Source organism: Pleurodeles waltl, chromosome 4_2 (assembly GCF_031143425.1).
Source record: "Pleurodeles waltl isolate 20211129_DDA chromosome 4_2, aPleWal1.hap1.20221129, whole genome shotgun sequence".
Classification (NCBI taxonomy): Eukaryota; Metazoa; Chordata; class Amphibia; order Caudata; family Salamandridae; genus Pleurodeles; species Pleurodeles waltl.
Window position 1 is genome coordinate 155,680,087 of NC_090443.1, and position 20,070 is coordinate 155,700,156.

Sequence of the window (20,070 nt, forward strand, 5' to 3'; positions counted from 1 at the left end):
ACCCTTAGAAGGGTTTACTGCAGGAACACTCAAAGAAGAGCAGGGAGAACTCGTCGCCACCTAGTATCCCCCCCGCCGTATTACCGGCATGACGGACCCCTTGGGGGAGACTGTTCTGGGAACAGAAGCGGCACCGCAGGACTCAAGACAGAAAACAAGAATCCGAACTGTTTCCAGGGAGACCTCCCCTTGCTGCCTCATTAAACTAATTCCAGGAAACCTACCTCTGGCCGAGAGTTCCGCTCCTGTTAGTCAGACCTGAATTTGCCCTAATAGACAGGTATTCTGTGGCGAACTGCACGTCCACAGGAAGCGATACAGAATACGCATTGGCTGCAACTCATGCGAGAAAGTAGGGAGGTTACTGCCTCTCTGCTTAAGTGTACGTCACATTAGGCCAGGCAATTCCAGATGGACAAGGAGGGAAAGGCCGCGAACTCTACAAACGCGCTACATTCCCTGCAGTTTTAACGTTTGTTTGTCTGAAGGAGTAATGCAGGTTATAAAGCCATCGCGTGTGGCCCCCTGCTCGCAGCCTCTCACCGACGCCATTACACGCGCTGGCCACGGGACCAGGTCACGCAGGTTCACAATTTCTGAGCTGGACGCTCATGGAGTAATTTCTCTTACAACTATTCTGAGAAATTAAACATTGCAGAGTGCAGTCTTCAGTAACAAAACAATATTGCACATGAAAAGAGAGGGACCTGAGGCTATGCACCCAGTTCAGCTTTTCTCCCCCACCTACGTCGGCTCAAGAACAAGTTGAAATTCTCCTGGTGCTCCAGGCTATGGAATTTCAGTGCAAGTGGGGAGATGTGGTCCTGCGACTAGAGCGGCAAACCTTGGAACTGGAGATTAAGCTTTACATCCCATCCTCAGCCGAACATTCTATGAGTCTGTGCAAACCACTGTTCCTCGTGCCTAGAAAATATTTACAAGTAGTCTCATTCCCTTATAAAGTACTCCAATGCCCTTTGCCAAGTTCACACTATACATTAACATCTTCCGGCGCTCTTTGTTACATTTACTGTGTAGAGTGAATCTTTCACGAAGAGCATTCCATAGACCCTTTGGTGACTTGTCCTGCACAACCGGTAGTGCTGGAAAACGTACTGCTTTTAGGCCATCCTGCAATAGGCACCAGACAGGTGGGAAACAGAATGCAGCAGTGAAGCTGTACCTCAATTAAAACAAGCAGGTCCTCTCTGAAATCATACTTCCGATTTCGGAGGAGGGTACACTGGGGTAATTGACTGTGCATCACCCTGCCCTACTGAAATCAATGATACAATTTTCAGGCTATTTGTTTTCAACCAGACAAACGCTAACTGATGAACTCTTTCTCAAGCACTCCACTCCACTCCGTGTAGGAGAAGCTCAACTACACCCTGTCCAATGTATTTTAGTGACAAACGTTCTTCCAAAGAATGTGTATTTTCATTAGGTATTCCAAGCACCAAAGTACAGGCTAAGGCTGCAGCCCATCACCGATGTATTACAATCCTGGGTCTTGGTAAGCAGATTCTTGTGATCTGTGACCAGTCATTTATCACCCTTTAGCTCTCCCATTGGATATCTCCCAAATTAAGAGTATTTCCTCCAATGAAGATACATACCAGTGTGTGATGTGATCCAGCTTGGCTGCGGCTCACTTCCCGCCGCTGGATGTGATGCTCTGAGCTGGAAGCAAGCGTCAGTGACTGCTCAGTAGGAGAATACTGCATGAAAAAAATACTTGTTAAAGAGGCACAACACCATATCCTCCACATATGTTAACATGCAGAGCTTGTTTGCAATGCAGTAAATTGAATGAGTAAATTAAAAAGACAAACTGTGTCCTTTAACGTACATGTAATACGACTTCTATCTCAAATGAACCAGGGGTGCTAGCTTCTGTAAGATTACAGATAGGAACATAAAATAAATTGTGAACAATTACTTAAGTTCAGCAGTTAAGTCAAGCCAGTAAGGCCCTCTTCTATCTCTCTCATTAAAGAAGAACAGTAGTGGTCTTATGCACACCATGATCAACATCCCACGATCATACGTTCTCTGTTTTGAAAAAAGCACACATATGCTTTCCGAGAAGGCAATCAAACAGGGCAGATTAAATAACTCAGATTGATGAACTCTTCGCAAGCGCCCCACTGAATCTACTAATAACTTGATGAAATCAGAAATCAAGGGTGAAGAGGCATTTAAGAGCTTAAAAACACATAAAAGAACTTCTGCAGAAAAGCCATAGAAATTGTTGCTCTTATTCCATTACAAGAACGATTCGCTGTCAAAGAGCAAGGGTAGGGAAGTACCATCTTCCTTGGCATGTTACCCCCATTTTTACCTGTATGTATGTATGTATGTATGTATGTATGTATGTATGTATGTATGTTTTTGTCTGTCTCACTGGAATCCTGCTGGTTAGGGCCCCAGTGCTCATAGTTTATGGCCTAACGCGTGTGTCTGTGTGGTGCCTAACTGTGTCACTGAGGCTCTGCTAATCAGAACCTCAGTGCTTATGCTCGCTCTGCTTTTAAATTGGTCACTGCAGGCTAGTGCCTTCATTTACCAATTTCAATTGGCACACTGGACCCCCCCCTTATAAGTCCCTAGTATATGGTACCTAAGTACCCAGGGCATTGGAGATCCATATGGGCTGCAGCATTTCTCTTGCCACCCATAGGGAGCTCAGACAAACCCTTGCATAGGGCTGCCATTGCAGCCTGTGTGACATAAGGCCCACGTTATTTCACAGCCATTTTCACTACGCTTAAGTAACTTATAAGTCACCTATATGTCTAACCTTCACTTGCTGAAGGTTAGGTGCAAAGTTACTAAGTGTGAGGGCACCCTTGCACTAGCAAAGGTACCCCCACATAGTTCAGGGCCATTTCCCCGGACTTTGTGAGTGCAGGGACGCCATTACACGCATGCACTACATATAGGTCAATACCTATATGTAGCTTCACAATGGTAACTCTGAATATGGCAATGTAACATGTCCAAGATCATGAACTGTCCCCACCCCCCCATTCCAAATCTGGTATTGGGGAGCCAATTCCATGCATCCTGGGGGCTCCATCATGGACCCCCAGTACTGCTAAACCAGCTCTCTGAGGCTTGCACTGCAGCTACAGCTTCTGCCATCCCACAGACAAGGTTCTGCCCTCCTGGGGTCTGGGCAGCCCAGTCCCAGGAAGGCAGAACAAAGCATTTCCTCTGAGAGCAGGGTGTTACACCCTCTCCCTTTGGAAATAGGTCCCCCAGCCTCTGGAAATGCTTTGAAGGGCACATATGGTGCCCTCCTTGCATAAGCCAGTCTACACCTGTTCAGGGACCCCTTTCTCCACCGCTCTGGTGTGAAAATGGACAAAGGGGAGTGAACACCCCCCTGTCCATCACCAGAGCTCCTCCATTGTGCCCCAGACTTCAGCCATCTTGCATTGCAAGGTGTTGGTACACTCTGGAGGGCTCGGAGTGGCCAGTGCCAGCAGGTGAAGTCAGAGACCGCTCCTGATAGGTCCTTAGCAGATAAGGTAGCAAACCCCCCACTCTCAGGGCTATTTAGGGTCTCTCCTGTGGGTTCTCTTCAGATTCTGCTTGCAAGTTTCCTTCAGGAATCCTCTGCAACAACTTCAGCTTCCTCTGACCTCTGATCAACTGCAGCCTGCTCCAAGAAACACTTCTAACTGAAACAAAGTATCCACCAGAGATACTTTTCTTCAGCAACTTCAGCTCCAGGTCAGCAACTGTAACAGTTTCCACAGTGTGCTTGCTCTGAGGACTCCCGGTCTTCATCCTGCACCAGAAGGACAGAAGAAATCTCCTGTGGCGTGATGGAGTCACTCCCCTGCTCCAAGCAGGCACCTTCAAAGACGACGACCAATACCCTTGGACTCCTCTCACAGCGACAAGTGTGCTCCTAAGGACACAGGGGGTGGACATCATTGACAGACTGTCCTGAGTTCCTGCTGACGCAATTTGGAGGAGGTAAGACCTTGCCTTCCCAGAGAGGGACGGTATCCCTGTGTACTGCGTCTTCTTCACCTCCTGAGGCCTCTGTGCGCTGTTAGCAAAATTCCTACATGCAAAGCCAGGCCCAGGTCCCCAGCACTCTATCTTGAGACGTTCAACTCGCTGAGTTGTCCTCCGGCGGCGTGGGACCTTCCTTTGTTGTGATGCACCCACTGCGTTTTGCACCTCCTTTGTCACCGTGTCCTGGGACCTTCAGGGATGCTGGCTGGCATCCTGAGGGCTCTCTAAAGTGCTGAGAGTCCCCTCTTCCTCCCCACACAGAGTTGAGACCCCCCAGGTCCCTCCTGGGTCCATCCAGAGCCATTTTGACGCAAAACACACTTTTGTCGTAGCCAAGGCTTGTTGGTGACTTCCAACATGAAATCACGTCTGCAGTGATCTTCACATTGTGGGACACCCTTTGCATCATGCAGGAACCCGCTGGCATCTTCCTAGGGTGCATTTCTGCAGTCTTTGACTAACCGTGGACTCTTCTTTTGCACCCTCTTCTGGGTTGGCAGGGGCTCCTGTCCTTCCTGGAACTTCTTTCGACTTCTGGACTTGGTCCCCTTCCTTTGCAGGTCTTCAGGTCCAGGAATCCAGCAGTTGTTCTTTGCAGACTTGGTTGGCTGATGCAAAATCCCAATTATGATGTGTAGTGTGTCCTAAGGAAACCTGCACTACTTTACACCTGCTTTTGTGGGCTCTGGGGTGGGGTAATTTACTTACCTTTACTGTATTGTTACTCTCCCAGCGATTCTGAACACACTAAACTTGTCTAGGGGGGAATTTGTGATTCGCATTCCACTTTCTTAGTATATGATTTGTGATGCCCCTAGGCCTATTTTCTCCCATTGCATTCCTATTGTTTGCATTGTTCTATGACTATTTACTTGTCTAATTTTGGTGTATAGTGTATATATTATGTATAATTATTACCTCCTGAAGGAGTATTGTCTCTAAGATATTTTTGGTACAGAGTCACCCAAATAAATACCTTTATTTTTGGTAACACAGAGTATTGTCTTTAGTTGTATACAAGTACTGTGTAACTATAAATGGTATTGCAGGAGCTTTGCATATCTCCTAGTTCACATGCCTAAGCTGCTATAGCTACCTCTATCAGCCTAAACTGCTAGAACACTACTACCTTTCACTAATAAGGGATAACTGGACCTGGTATAAGGTGAAAGTACCCAAGGTACCCACTACAAACCAGGCCAGCCTCCTACAGCAAGCTATCAAGGGCATTAACAAATTTTATGGGCAGGTACTCAGCAAGATGCTTTGAATGGTGATAGAGGAAGTGAAGTATTGGCCCATCTGAGATCGGCCTTTTTCCAACACCATCCCCAACAGACATTGCAAAGGGAAGAGATATCTGTTGTATCCAGTGTTGCAGTCTGCAGGGTGAGTTGTACTCGGTTTTTGATTCTCACAGGAAATTCAAGGGTTGAACCCCTTCCACTGGATACAACACTGGAAGCTACGGGTGGTTTGTTACAGTAGTAATACTTCCCACTCAAATTTGCTTTGAAGCAAATGGCCAATCACTCCAAGTTACAACATAACTTTTTTGCGGAAAGCAAGGCAAAAGGGGAATTTATTTGAATAAACAAATCAATTTGTGCAAAAATGTATCCCTTAAACAACAAGATAAAGTATAGTGAAAAAATTTAATCCAGCTGAAAAAGTGAGGCAAATGTGCAAGTCTAAATTGCGAAAAAATATGAATTTAAGAAGAAGCATCAAAACGAACCACCTGAGAGTGGTTGGTGCTTTTAGCACACTAACAGCAGTATGTTGTTATCCAACAGTCGAAGCTACCATATAACAACGGTCTACAGTTGCTTTTAAGACCTCTCTTCCGACCATATGTACCAGAATTCTTGTTTTACATTCTTTCGCCTACTCATAACTGCTAAACTCAAAAAGCAACTGCTTTTCTAGCACCCATCTAAAACACTTAGGTATAGGTTTGTCATTATAAGTTCTTCCCCGTTTATGAAGGTGGTGAAAAGTTTATTTGCACAATAAACAAAGCAAGATTAATTATTGTTAATTTATCCTACATCTTACCAGGTAGTTGAGGGGGTTGACTGGAAAGTTGGACGTGCAGTTGCCGAGACCTTTCCCTGAATATCCCATAACATACAGGGCAAACTCGTTATGGAATTTCATTGGACAATGCAGATCCACAAAACCGTGGCTGATGGTGCTTGGGCCATTGTTCACAAGCTAGAAGCAGAAGAGACAGATTGCTACCAAGTATTATTATATGTCCGGAACTCATACCAGCTGAAGCAATCAACATTTCCCCAAAAAAGAACACTGCTAATCTGTATAATAAAAACAGGCATTCAAAATCACAAAATATTTCTAAAGTGCCATTTGTGAAGACATAACAGAAAACTGATCTTGTGCAAGATCATTCGACGCTAAAATCACATTTGATTGGTTTCAGCTACCACTGCTGAACTCTCCATTCATTTGCTGTGCAGACAGGTAAATTTGCACTTTATGTCCAGATATAGCTTCTTCACTATGGAATTTTTTAAATACCAAGTGATTCCATTGGCCTCAAATCAAACACAACAAAGGCGGCAGTCGTATGTGAGACAGTAAACTGAATGCAGTCCATAACCACTCACCCAAGTCTATCGTAACAGAAAGTTGAGCAGAAGATGACCACCTAGCGAGAACAGATACAACTCTGGACTAGGGTATGGGACTGTTGTAGTGTTTGTCTTAAATAACATCTCTATCACTTGCCTCATAGACGTGTTTGACTGGTGGGCCAAGATCTTCCTCCTTCGCAGGCTTCCGGTTAGGCTTCCAGTTGGAGAGTGGGAAAATAACACTTTCTGGTTTGGAGATGCTGGTGTGGACACAAAAGGAAAGAGTCAGTAAATCTGCAATAAAGTTGCACTGCATGGAATGGATTATGCAGCTGTTTTACTGTACAGTGTGAGGGCTTGGTTTAATTTTGTATGTTTGGTTTCCTGTTTTATGGGAGCATTTACTCAGTTATATATGGTACTCTGTAGTACTCTTGATATGTATTATGTACGCACTAAAAAAGGATGATGGAAATAAATGCTATTGCCGTGAGAACAGCTGACAGGACTTATTGTGCCAGTATTAGACTGCCATGGCAATGGTTTAATAAACAGGACATCGAAAGCAGGCAATGCAAGTGCACACTTTCCTTCTATTGTAGGAATCAGTGCTATATATATATATATATGGAAAATGTCACTTACCCAGTGTACATCTGTTCGTGGCATTAGTCGCTGCAGATTCACATGCTGTGCACAGTCCGCCATCTGGTGTTGGGCTCGGAAGGGTTACAAGTTGTTTTTCTTCGAAGAAGTCTTTTCGAGTCACAAGACCGAGGGACTCCTCCCATTTCGACTCCATTGCGCATGGGCGTCGACTCCATCTTAGATTGTTTTGCCCGCAGAGGGTGAGGTAGGAGTTGTGTATGCTAGTAATAGTGCCCATGAAATGGAGTGAATGCGTATGTACATATTAACGTTTTAAGTAATATATTTCCAAATGTACAAATGTTTAAGATCTACTTCTAAACGGCTACAGACTCCCGGGGAGGCGGGTGGGCGCATGTGAATCTGCAGTGACTAATGCCACGAACAGATGTACACTGGGTAAGTGACATTTTCCGTTCGATGGCATGTGTAGCTGCAGATACACATGCTGTGCATAGACTAGTAAGCAGTTATCTCCCCAAAAGCGGTGGTTCAGCCTGTAGGAGTTGAAGTAGTTTGAAATAATGTTCTTAATACAGCTTGAACTACTGTTGCTTGTTGTGCAGTTAGCACATCTACACAGTAGTGCTTGGTAAATGTATGAGGCGTAGACCATGTTGCTGCCTTGCATATTTCGTTCATTGGAATATTTCCTAGAAAGGCCATGGTAGCACCTTTCTTTCTGGTTGAGTGTGCCTTTGGTGTAATAGGCAGTTCTCTTTTAGCTTTAAGATAGCAGGTTTGAATGCACTTAACTATCCATCTAGCAATGCCTTGTTTTGAAATTGGATTTCCTGCATGAGGTTTTTAAAAAGCGATAAATAGTTGTTTTGTCTTTCGAATTAGTTTTGTTCTGTCAATGTAGTACATTAGTGCTCTTTTGATGTCTAATGTATGTAGTGCTCTTTCTGCTACCGAATCTGGCTGTGGGAAGAACACTTGTAATTCTACCGTTTGATTTAGGTGGAACGGTGAGATTACTTTTGGTAAAAATTTAGGATTGGTCCGTAGAACAACTTTATTTTTGTGTATTTGAATAAATGGTTCTTGAATGGTAAATGCTTGAATCTCACTCACTCTTCTTAGAGATGTGATGGCAATTAAAAATGCAACTTTCCACGTTAAGTATTGCATTTCACAAGAGTGCATGGGCTCAAAAGGTGGACCCATGAGTCGTGTTAGGACAATGTTGAGGTTCCATGAAGGAACTGGTGGTGTTCTTGGTGGTATAATTTTCTTTAGGCCTTCCATAAACGCCTTTATGACTGGTATCCTAAACAATGAAATTGAGTGCGTAATTTGTAGGTAAGCCGAAATTGCCGTAAGATGTATTTTAATGGAAGAGAAAGCTAGGTTAGATTTTTGCAAATGTAGTAAGTATCCTACTATTTCTTTTGCAGATGCGTTTAAAGGTTGAATTTGATTATTATGGCAGTAATAAACAAATCTTTTCCACTTATTTGCATAGCAGTGTCTAGTGGTAGGTTTTCTAGCTTGTTTTATGACCTCCATACATTCCTGTGTGAGGTCTAAGTGCCCGAATTCTAGGATTTCAGGAGCCAAATTGCTAGATTCAACGATGCTGGATTTGGATGTCTGATCTGTTGTTTGTGTTGTGTTAACAGATCTGGTCTGTTGGGTAGTTTGACATGAGGTACTACTGAAAGGTCTAGTAGTGTTGTGTACCAAGGTTGCCTTGCCCATGTTGGTGCTATTAGTATGAGTTTGAGTTTGTTTTGACTCAACCTGTTTACTAGATATGGAAGGAGAGGGAGAGGGGGAAAAGCGTACGCAAATATCACTCACCAGTTCATCCATAGAGCATTGCCTTGGGATTGATCTTGTGGGTACCTGGATGCGAAGTTTTGGCATTTTGAGTTTTCCTTTGTTGCAAATAGATCTATTTGAGGTGTTCCCCAAATTTGAAAGCAATTGTTTAGTATTTGGGGGTGAATTTCCCATTCGTGGGTTTGTTGGTGATCTCGAGAGAGATGGTCTGCCAACTGGTTCTGAATCCCTGGAATAAATTGTGCTATTAGGCGAATGTGGTTGTGAATCGCCCAATGCCATATTTTTTGTGTTAGGAGGCACAACTGTGTCGAGTGTGTCCCTCCTTGTTTGTTTAGATAATACATTGTTGTCATGTTGTCTGTTTTGACAAGAATGTATTTTTGGGTTATTATGGGTTGAAATGCTTTCAGCGCTAGAAATACTGCTAACAGTTCTAAGTGATTTATGTGAAACTGCCTCTGATGTATGTCCCATTGTCCTTGGATGCCGTGTTGATTGAGGTGTGCTCCCCACCCTGTCATGGAAGCATCCGTCGTTATGACGTATTGTGGCACTGGGTCTTGGAAAGGCCGCCCTCGGTTTAAATTTGTACTGTTCCACCATAGAAGCGAGATGTATGTTTGGCGGTCTATCAACACCAGATCTAGAAGTTGACCCTGTGCTTGTGACCATTGTGATGTTAGGCACTGTTGTAAGGGCCACATGTGCAATCTTGCGTTTGGGACAATGGCTATGCATGAAGACATCATGCCTAGGAGTTTCATTACCATTTTGACTTGTATCTTTTGTGTTGGATACATGGCCTGTATTACCTTGTGAAATGTTTGAACCCTTTGTGGACTTGGAGTGGCAATCCCTTTTGCTGTGTTGATTGACGCTCCTAAGTATTGCTGTGTTTGACACGGCAAAAGGTGTGACTTCGCGTAGTTGATGGAGAAACCTAGCTTGTGAAGGGTCTGTATGACATAGTTTGTGTGCTGTGAACACTGTCTTAGCGTTTTGGTTTTGATTAACCAGTCGTCTAAGTACGGGAACACATGTATTTGCTGCCTTCTGATATGTGCAGCTACTACTGCCAGGCATTTTGTAAAAACTCTTGGCGCAGTTGTTATTCCGAATGGCAACACTTTGAATTGGCAATGTATTCCTTGGAATACGAACCTTCGGTATTTCCTGTGTGAAGGATGTATTGGTATATGGAAATACGCATCTTTTAGGTCTAATGTTGTCATGTAATCTTGCTGTTTGAGCAGTGGGATTACGTCTTGTAACGTGACCATGTGAAAGTGGTATGATTTGATGTAGGTATTTAGTGTTCTGAGATCTAGTATTGGTCTCAGAGTTTTGTCCTTTTTGGGTATTAGAAAGTACAGTGAGTAAACTCCTGTGTTTTTTTGTAGATTTGGTACTAATTCTATTGCGTCCTTTTGTAGCAATCTTGAACTTCTAGTCCTAGAAGATCTATATGTTGTTTTGACATATTGTGTGTTTTCGGTGGGACGTTTGGAGGGAATTGGAGAAATTCTATGCAATAACCATGCTGGATAATTGCTAAGACCCAAGTGTCTGTTGTTATTTCCTCCCAAAGTTTGTAAAATTGTCTTAGTCTTCCCCCCACAGGTGTTATGTGATGGGGTTGTGTGACTTGTGAGTCACTGTTTGTTTTGAGGAGTTTTGGGGCCTTGGAATTTCTCGATTTCTTGGGAATTGGCCCCCTCTATATTGTCCCCGAAAACCTCCCCTCTGATATTGACCCTGGTAAGTAGGCCTTGTTTGTGAGGTTGTGGTTTCTGTGGGTTGACCTCGAAACCCTCCCCTAAAAGGTGTTTTTCGAAATGTGCCTCTGCTCTGCGGGGAGTAGAGTGCGCCCATGGCTTTGGCTGTATCGGTGTCTTTGAGTTTCTCAATGGCAGTGTCTACCTCCGGCCCAAACAATTGCTGTTCATTAAATGGCATATTGAGCACAGCTTGTTGGATTTCCGGCTTGAACCCTGAAGTGTGCAGCCATGCGTGCCTTCGTATCGTGATTGCAGTGTTTATTGTCCTTGCAGCTGTATCTGCTGCATCCATGGAAGACCGTATCTGATTATTTGAGATACTTTGTCCCTCTTCTACCACCTGTTGCGCTCTTTTTTGGAACTCCTTGGGTAAGTGTTCGATGAAATGTTGCATTTCATCCCAATGAGCTCTGTCGTATCTTGCCAAAAGTGCTTGTGAATTGGCAATACGCCATTGATTTGCTGCTTGTGCTGCAACCCTTTTTCCTGCGGCATCAAATTTGCGGCTCTCTTTGTCTGGAGGTGGTGCGTCTCCTGAGGTATGAGAGTTGGCTCTCTTACGAGCTGCCCCGACAACTACTGAGTCTGGTGTTAGTTGTGTTGTAATATAGATTGGATCCGTTGGCGGTGGCTTGTACTTTTTCTCCACCCTTGGAGTTATGGCTCTGCCTTTAACTGGATCCTGAAATATTTGTTTTGAATGTCTTAGCATTCCTGGGAGCATGGGAAGGCTTTGGTACTGGCTATGGGTGGAGGATAGGGTGTTAAACAGAAAGTCATCCTCAATTGGTTCAGAATGTAAGGTGACGTTGTGAAATTCGGCTGCTCTTGCGACCACCTGTGTGTAGGATGTACTGTCCTCAGGTGGTGACGGTTTTGTGGGATAGGAGTCTGGGCTGTTGTCAGACACTGGAGCATCGTAAAGGTCCCATGCATCGGGATCATCCTGACTCATTGTAGTATGAGCTGGTGAGTGCATCAGTGGAGGAGTTGTTGCTGGTGATGCATGTATTGATGGTGGTGGAGGCAGTGGTGGGGTTGTTTTTCTTGCCACTTTTGCCTGTGGTTGCTTGTCCTTTTGTTGAAAGGCAAGTTTCCTTTTTATTTTGATTGGGGGAAGAGTGGTTATCTTCCCTGTGTCCTCATGAATATGAAGCCTTCTTTGCGTGTAGTCAGGCTCTACAGCTTGAAGCTCCTCTCCAAATCTATGTAATTGGGAGGTTAATCCTTGTTCCTCTGTATAGGAACTAGTTTTCGGCTCCGAGGCTGGATGTTTCGGAACCGAAACCTTTTCGGAAGTCTTTTTAGGCTCCGAAGAAACCTTCTTTGTTTTCGGCGTGGTGTCTCGGTGCCGAAATTCTTCGGTGCCGCTGTCTCTGTGCCGAAGTTTCTCGGAGCCGCTGTCTCGGCTCCGAGGTTGCTGTGTGGCGGTATCTCGACCGGAGTCGGATGACTGACACCAGCATGCCCTTTTTCGGTGCCTTGGATCGGTCACCTAGTTTTCGGGTTAAGCCATGGCCTGTTGGCGGTGGCGTCCCCTGGGCTTTTGTGGACTTCTCGTGAGTCTTGATTTTCGACGTCTTACTCACGGTTTGGTGTGTTTCTTCGGCATCAAGTTCTTCAGAATCCGACTCGCGGATGGAGAAAGCTTCTTCTTCCTCCTCGAAACGTTCTTGACCTGTCGGCGTGGACGCCATTTGTAGTCTCCTGGCTCTTCGGTCTCTCAGCGTCTTCCTCAACCGAAACGCTCGACAGGCTTCACAAGTATCCTCCTTGTGCTCGGGGGACAAGCACAAGTTACAGACCAGATGCTGATCCGTATACGGATACTTGTTATGGCATTTTGGGCAGAAGCGGAATGGGGTCCGTTCCATCAGCCTTGAAGTCGCACGTGGGCGGGCCGACCAGGCCTCGACGGGGGATCGAAAAAACCCCGAAGGGCCACCGGAGCTCTTCAAAATTCGGTGTCGATTTGTTCTAACTAACCCGATACCGAACGCAAACAATACCGACGATTTTTTCGAGATTCTAACTAACTTTCCGACCCGAAACACGGAGCGAAAAGGAACACGTCCGAACCCGATGGCGGAAAAAAAACAATCTAAGATGGAGTCGATGCCCATGCGCAATGGAGTCGAAATGGGAGGAGTCCCTCGGTCTCGTGACTCGAAAAGAATTCTTCGAAGAAAAACAACTTGTAACACTCCGAGCCCAACACCAGATGGCGGACTGTGCACAGCATGTGTATCTGCAGCTACACATGCCATCGAACATATATATATATATATATATACATACATACATATATATATATATACATACAAAAAATAATAGAGAACTGTCTACATTTATACACATACACACAACTATATGTATACATCCATATGCATGCAACGCCAATATATACCATGCCAGTGGAAAAAATGTAGCCAATTAACATATTTAGGGGAACTGTGCTAATAAACGCACATTTACACATTCATTACTACAGTGCAAAGGTTACATTCAATGTTATTAAGGTGCAGCAATGTTTACGTGAAAAATACTGTTTCCAACCCCATGAATTGCACTTTACAATTGCTTTACACATAGAAACAGCCTTGGTTAGTGCCACAAGCCCTCTTCAATGTGATTTTTGATTATTAATTTAACTTCTCGCATACCGGGTTTTGTTAAACAATTTCTAAAATGACTACTCATAGGGAAATGGCTTAAGGCAGAAACCGTGTATGCAGAGTGTAATATGCTATGTGCTGCATTTGTTTAGGGAGGGAAGAAACGGCATTACACTGGAGGCTTTGCCTTTTGAAGCAAGGCTTCCCCACGCTCAAAATGGTAATAGATTACATATTGTTCTCAGCACATAGTAATTTATGCAGTGTATATCATGTTTGGGAACTATTACAGCACAAAGGGCAGTAGTATTAAAATCCCAGTTCCACAGGCACCAATGAAGTATGAGAAATAGTGTGAACTGTGGGGACAATCATCATAATGGCCATCCTAAACCACTCTGCACATTTTTATTTTATTTATGATTCAATATTCTTCTCGTGAAAGTTAAAAACATGAACCTCCAATTCCAGTCAGAGATAATTGTTAGCTGCACTCTAAAGAACAGCTTCAACAGTCTCCTCATTCTACGGACAGATTGTGTTCAACAAAGCTCAGCTTTTTGCTAAAATTCGACATTCTTAACTACATAGTTAAGCAGTGTTCTTATCAATTTTCCTAAAGATAACCAATCATAGTACAGTATCTCTTTCTGCTTTCACTATAAATATATCCAAATTTGCAAAAAAATAATCTGTCAAACTAAATGCTCTAATTATATATGTAATAAAAAATTCTTAGGGGACCATGCATAATATGGTCGAATATTGCAATATCTGTTGTCTGATGATATTCACAAACCATTCTGCCTCGTTATTCAGGGCGCTACCAGAATCATATGATGCCAATATCGGACCTACTACACAGTTACTATCTATGTAGTCCATCTACATGTATGTATCTTTCTACAGAAGCAGCTTTGTGCTGTAAGTCAATACATATCAATAAGGAAGTCTGATTAAATATATAGTGGAGTACAATCCTCAGACAACACTTGAAAAAGTGCCTTTATTTTATTGGTACAGATTGAAAGTTTATTTTATCCCATAAAAACACTTCCTAGGGACATGAAAATACCGTATATATGCAGGGAGTCCTAAAATGTTTAATACATCAGTAACATCAATATGTAGCTTTCAATGAACTAATAAAGAGGTGGAATTACCTTGTACAGTCTTTCAGACTGCAGAAAATGGATCTTAGCTCACCTGCATCAATCTGGTAACCTTGCGCGATTTACACTAGAACAACTTGCTACTTCCAGCCATGCCAACGAACTACATTTATGATAATTAGAAACCTAGCTCCTAGGACACAAGGGCGCATTGAAGACACTATACCTTGGTCATCATCTTGTTCCTCTTCTTCTTGTTCTCTCCCACTTCCTGGCCCATTCCCTCTTTACGGGTTCTTTGGTCTAATTTTGAGGAGATCAAGATGTGGCATGCAGCTCTATATAAAGAGGGATAGGCTGGCTATTCTGCTACTATGGCATTTCCGGGTAGGGTGCAAGCTACAAAGCTACTTTCAGAGCAGGATGGGCTGCCATGACCCAACCGGGATAGCCTCGTGACCAGATGTGGCCTGCTGCAGCTGGTTTGAACTGTTTTGCTATGGATGACTTCTAAATCCATCTGGCTCTCTGAACAAATAACAAACCTTTCATGTGCAAGGACCCAGTGCTTGGAAGGATATTGTCAAAACCAGTAAGAATAGAAAGAAAGTTATTAGCATGGCAGATAAAAATAGGCAGAAATGATGTCTAACATTAATCATTTACTAACCGAAATAAATAAAACTCCTCTTAAACTTTTAATCCAGTGATGCCTTTTAGCACATCCTTAGGCCTACAGGTAACAACTGCAGGACTACTCACCCATACATAGACATGGTGGCCAAGGCTTGGACGTCCAGGTAATAGGCCACCATTTCACTTTTTGAGTTATTCTGGTTCTTACTGCAAGGGGAAAGCAACATTAGATCAAAAGGAGTGGATCACCTCACATACCCACAATCACACTAAGTGAACGAGACCACGGACTCCACTGCGCAGAGGGCCCCTCAATCGATGGACACAAAACTACGCACACCAAATCTCTACTCAAATGCAAAATTTAAGTTTAAAAACAAGCCACAAACTGAACAGCAATTGATAGGCTTTTTTTTTTTTTTTGGACAGTCCCATTAATTCTGCCGTCGGCACTACAGAAATTGTGTTTAGCTGCATTACCAAGTGGGAACTTGATCCTTCTCAAGTACAGTTAGCCCCTCCGTTTTGTTTTACTAGTTCCTTTGGAAAGGTGGTGCCGGTATCACACTTTTGTACCCTTCATCATCACCTGCTTGTGCACCTACAGTCCTTACCTGTGGATCTGGAAGTCAAACTGGATATTCTTCTTGGAGTCCTGCAGACTGGGCACAGTGAATCGCAGGCCGCCCCGTAGCTGCAGTGAGTTTATCAGGATAAGCAAGAAGGAAGGAAGAATGGAGGCAAGAACAAGAGAAAGAGAAAACGCAGAATAATGGATTAAAGGCATTGGTGAGTTAAGAAGAATAAAGGGAGAGGCGGGATAAACGAGAGCGAGTATAATGGAGAAAGAATGGTGGAGAGAGGGGGCAAGAGGAGTGAAGTCAGCAGGGGGAGTGGAGAAAAGAAATGACATATATTATTAAAGACTAGCTCTTTGATAGTCATAGTAAGTACTGCTACGGTACGTCAGGCCTAGCTGCACCCCTGGAATCTAGTCTGTCCAGGAGTCTCTGCTCTCAGCTGGCCTACAGATGCCTGGTTAGAATCGACCCCCACCTCAGCAGTCAAGACACTTTAATGGCGTGGTTGCATGAAAGAGGGAAGGGGGGATAGAGGGTGGGCGACGCAGCAGCTAGAAAATGAATTCCGTGGAGACAGACCTCCATTTTGGGGCAGCACGGGGAGGCGGTAATCCAGAGACAGTCAACACAGCCTCAGCCTGTCTCCAAAACGCGCGTGCGTGATAACCGGGAGCGAAGGACCCGATTTTCAGTTTGGTGAAGGGGACAGACTGCAGATCAGCGAACAGGGGGGCAGAGGGCAGAAAGATCATTGTACAGGTGGAGAGAAAACCTAAATATCAGAGTGCACACGGATAGAGGATCTGCTGCAGGTGGGCGTAATGAAGGACAGTGGGATACAAAAACAGCGTGCAGTTTGGGAAGGAGTAATGCACACGGACACCGAAGATATTGGGGTCACTGTGGAAGGCCAAATCATCACGGTAAAAGACAGAAGAGGGCCGCCAACTCAGGGCACACACAGATGGCGGGCCAGGGCGAGCCGCAAGTTTAAAACTAGCGCAATAGCTCCGAACAGAGCACAGATTGCAGCACTCATGAGCAACACCAAGCGTCGGCTCCCCCCTCGCGAGTCTCTACAAATAATTAAAAGGGTTTTTCTCTACATATTTAAAAGCATTATACACAGCTTCAATTCACTTTTTGGGAGACGTAATCATAAAGTTCTTGTTTATAATTGGAGAAGACATTCAGTTTTCTGGAGATCGTAAATACTTCAATGTCTAAAATTATCGGGAGTAATTGACATCACACACAAAATACAGGTCAACTGTTGGGCGAAGGGCTAGTTAGACTCTTCCTTATCCTCTTTTTCCAGATCTGAGCACAAAACAACAATTCAAACCCTTATGCCCTACATTCTGCACCCAGTGAGCTTTCGGTAAGAACTAGGGACACATTAGCTGTCGGACCGGTGTAACTATCTATTAGTCTCGGGGGTAGAAGTCAGCTTTTTAACACATTGCCCTCTTAGTCTTTATCATTCTGGTTTATATTTTAGAGGGTTGGGTATTTTTTTATTGACTTGCAAACACTATTTAGTGTGTAAGTGAGGCATTGTTAGGGCACTACTGCAGCTTCAAGCATCCCTTACAAGGCACAGTTAGCGCTCTGCATTACCGGCATGGAATCTTTAATTGGCCTAGGATCACTACACGAGCATGTATATTGCCAAATTCATGTAAAAAAAAGATAAAATAAAATAACAGAGCGGCCAGTTCATGTTAAACAGACGACTGATTTGCAACACAGCAAAGAGGGTAGGTTCTGGGGACAGGTAACCATTTCACAACCTCGGGCTACACCTCCCTCTATATTAACACCTTCTTGGACATCTCAATTATTAAAAATTGCTGCTGACCTCAGGTGTTTGCGCATATTCACGCCATAAACAATGGGTAATGGGCGGACTAGTGGAGAGTTTGAGAGTTTATGAAAGGTCTGAGGGACGTGTCCAGTGGCTCATCTCCATCTACCCCACTGGCAAGCAGTACTGCAGCATAATCCCACTGTACTCACACGTGTCCCAGACTTCATAGGGTTCCCCAAGTCACAGATCAAATGGGTCTTGTTCTCGTAGCGGCAGGAGAGCTCATTGCGACTCTAAAAGATAGAGAAGAGTTTGTCAAGCTGTAGACATCAAGGGAAATAACCTTACACTAACATACAATGCTGTGAGGACACCAGATTCCCGGTCGAAGGGACACTTAACTGTGCCCAAGAGCCATGCCCAGTGAGTACAATATGATGGGGTAGAAGATCTCTAGTGAACCCAAGTCAGAGCCCCAAACGAAGCAGAGCAGAGAAGAATCTCTTTACCTATGAAATCCCAACGCCACCTAGTTACACACCAACCATGAAGAAAAAATATCAAACTGTTATGCATCCAAACACCATCCACTGCCAGACACTCAGGATTTTTTCCGCTATGTAGGAACATATTCAGACCGGTCAACTCACCCACAAAGTTAGGGTGTCACTTGCATTTAGAACTGCTCGCCCACATACTCGCAAAAAAGAGTCTCCTGCCTCCAATTGGAGATCGATTGGACATAACTCTGCATAAAGAAAAAATCTTTGCTGTAAATGTTTCTTTTATAACCAGTTTGCTAGATAGCACAAGGAGCCTTTTAGAAATGGCCCGAGTTTTGACTAATTCAGTATTCTCCACCTGTATAGATTAGCTGCTCTGGGGTTGCAACTGTTCGTTTTCTGCTGCCGAGATAAAGTGCTTTTTTTTTTAACCCTTTGGTTCCCTCTTTCACTCGAAGAATAGTTAATACCACATTAAACCAGGTGACTTGTGGATCTTGCTTGCTTAAGTATAATGTACACAGGGCTACTGCTTCTTTATAAAAGGTGGTAATTTAGTTTTTCCTGTAGCACTGCTTCGTTAGAGTGCTTCAGGTAAAAAAAAAAAGACCGATTACACAGTTGTTTGTCAGGTACTTCTACACAACACTAAGGACTTAAATTTGATAAATGAGCCCCATCGACGCTGCAGATTCACATGCTGTGCACTGTTCCTGCCATCTAGTGTTGGGCTCGGAGTGTTAAAAGTTGTTTTTCTTCGAAGAAGTCTTTTCAAGTCACGGGACTGAGTGACTCCTCCCTTTCGGCTCCATTGCGCATGGGTGTCGACTCCATTTTAGATTGTTTTCCCCGCAAAGGGTGAGGTAGGAGTTGAGAGTATACTAGAGGTGCCCATGCAATGGAGTAGTAATGTATGTATATAGTGTGTATTAAAATAATATTTATTTACATATTTACAATTTTCATGCAACTAAAAACTGCTACAGGCTCCTGGGGAGGTGGGAGGGCGCATGTGAATCTGCAGCGTCTCATGCCATGAACATATGTACACTGGGTAAGTGACCTTTTCCGTTCACTGGCATGTGTAGCTGCAGATACACATGCTGTGCATAGACTACAAAGCAGTAATCTCCCCAAAAGCGGTGGTTAGCCTGTAGGAGTTGAAGTTGTCTGAAATAATGTTCTTAATACAGCCTGTCCTACTGTGGCTTGTGTTGCTAACACGTCTACACAGTCATGCTTAGTAAATGTATGAGGCGTAGACCAGGTGGCTGCCTTACAAATTTCTGTCATTTATATATTTCCAAGAAAAGCCATTGTGGCACCTTTCTTTCTAGTGGAATGTGCCCTTGGTGTAATGGGTAATTCTCTTTTAGCTTTAAGGTAACAGGTCTGAATGCATTTAACTATCCATCTGGCAATGCCTTGTTTGGATATAGGGTTACCTGCATGAGGTTATGGAAAGCTACGAATAATTGTTTTGTTTTACGAAAATGTTTCGTTCTGTCAATGTAATACATTAGTGCTCTTTTTATGTCTAATGTATACAAGGCCCTTTCAGCTACTGAGTCTGGTTGTGGAAAGAAGACTGGGAGTTCCACAGTTTGGTTTAGATGGAATGGTGATATGACCTTTGGTAAGAATTTTGGATTTGTACGGAGAACCACTTTATGTTTATGAATTTGTATAAAGGGTTCTTGAATAGTAAGTGCTTGTATTTCACTCACTCTTCAAAGTGATGTGATGGCTATTAGAAAGGCTACTTTCCAAGTTAGAAATTGGATTTGACAAGAATGCATGGGTTTGAATGGTGGGCCCATGAGTCGTGTTAATACAATATTAAGGTTCCACAAAGGTACTGGTGGTGTCCTTGGGGGTATGATTCTTTTCAGTCCTTCCATAAATGCTTTAATAACTGGGATTCTAAAAAGCAATGTTGTATGTTTAATCAGCAGATAAGCAGA

The 20,070-nt window shown here is 43.7% G+C and overlaps 1 protein-coding gene across 2 annotated transcripts in view; it reads right to left on the minus strand.

The window, feature by feature from the left end:
• ITGA5 (integrin subunit alpha 5) overlaps nt 1-20,070 on the minus strand; it is a 346,712-nt gene that overhangs the window by 35,000 nt on the left and 291,642 nt on the right. For both annotated transcript variants that reach the window (XM_069231024.1, XM_069231023.1), the window contains 6 exons: nt 17,813-17,896; nt 15,827-15,906; nt 15,339-15,419; nt 6,787-6,892; nt 6,094-6,252; nt 1,620-1,721 (listed from right to left, as the gene is read on the minus strand). In XM_069231024.1, the coding sequence (XP_069087125.1) occupies nt 1,620-1,721; nt 6,094-6,252; nt 6,787-6,892; nt 15,339-15,419; nt 15,827-15,906; nt 17,813-17,896 (612 nt within the window). The remainder of the gene's footprint in view (nt 1-1,619; nt 1,722-6,093; nt 6,253-6,786; nt 6,893-15,338; nt 15,420-15,826; nt 15,907-17,812; nt 17,897-20,070) is intronic.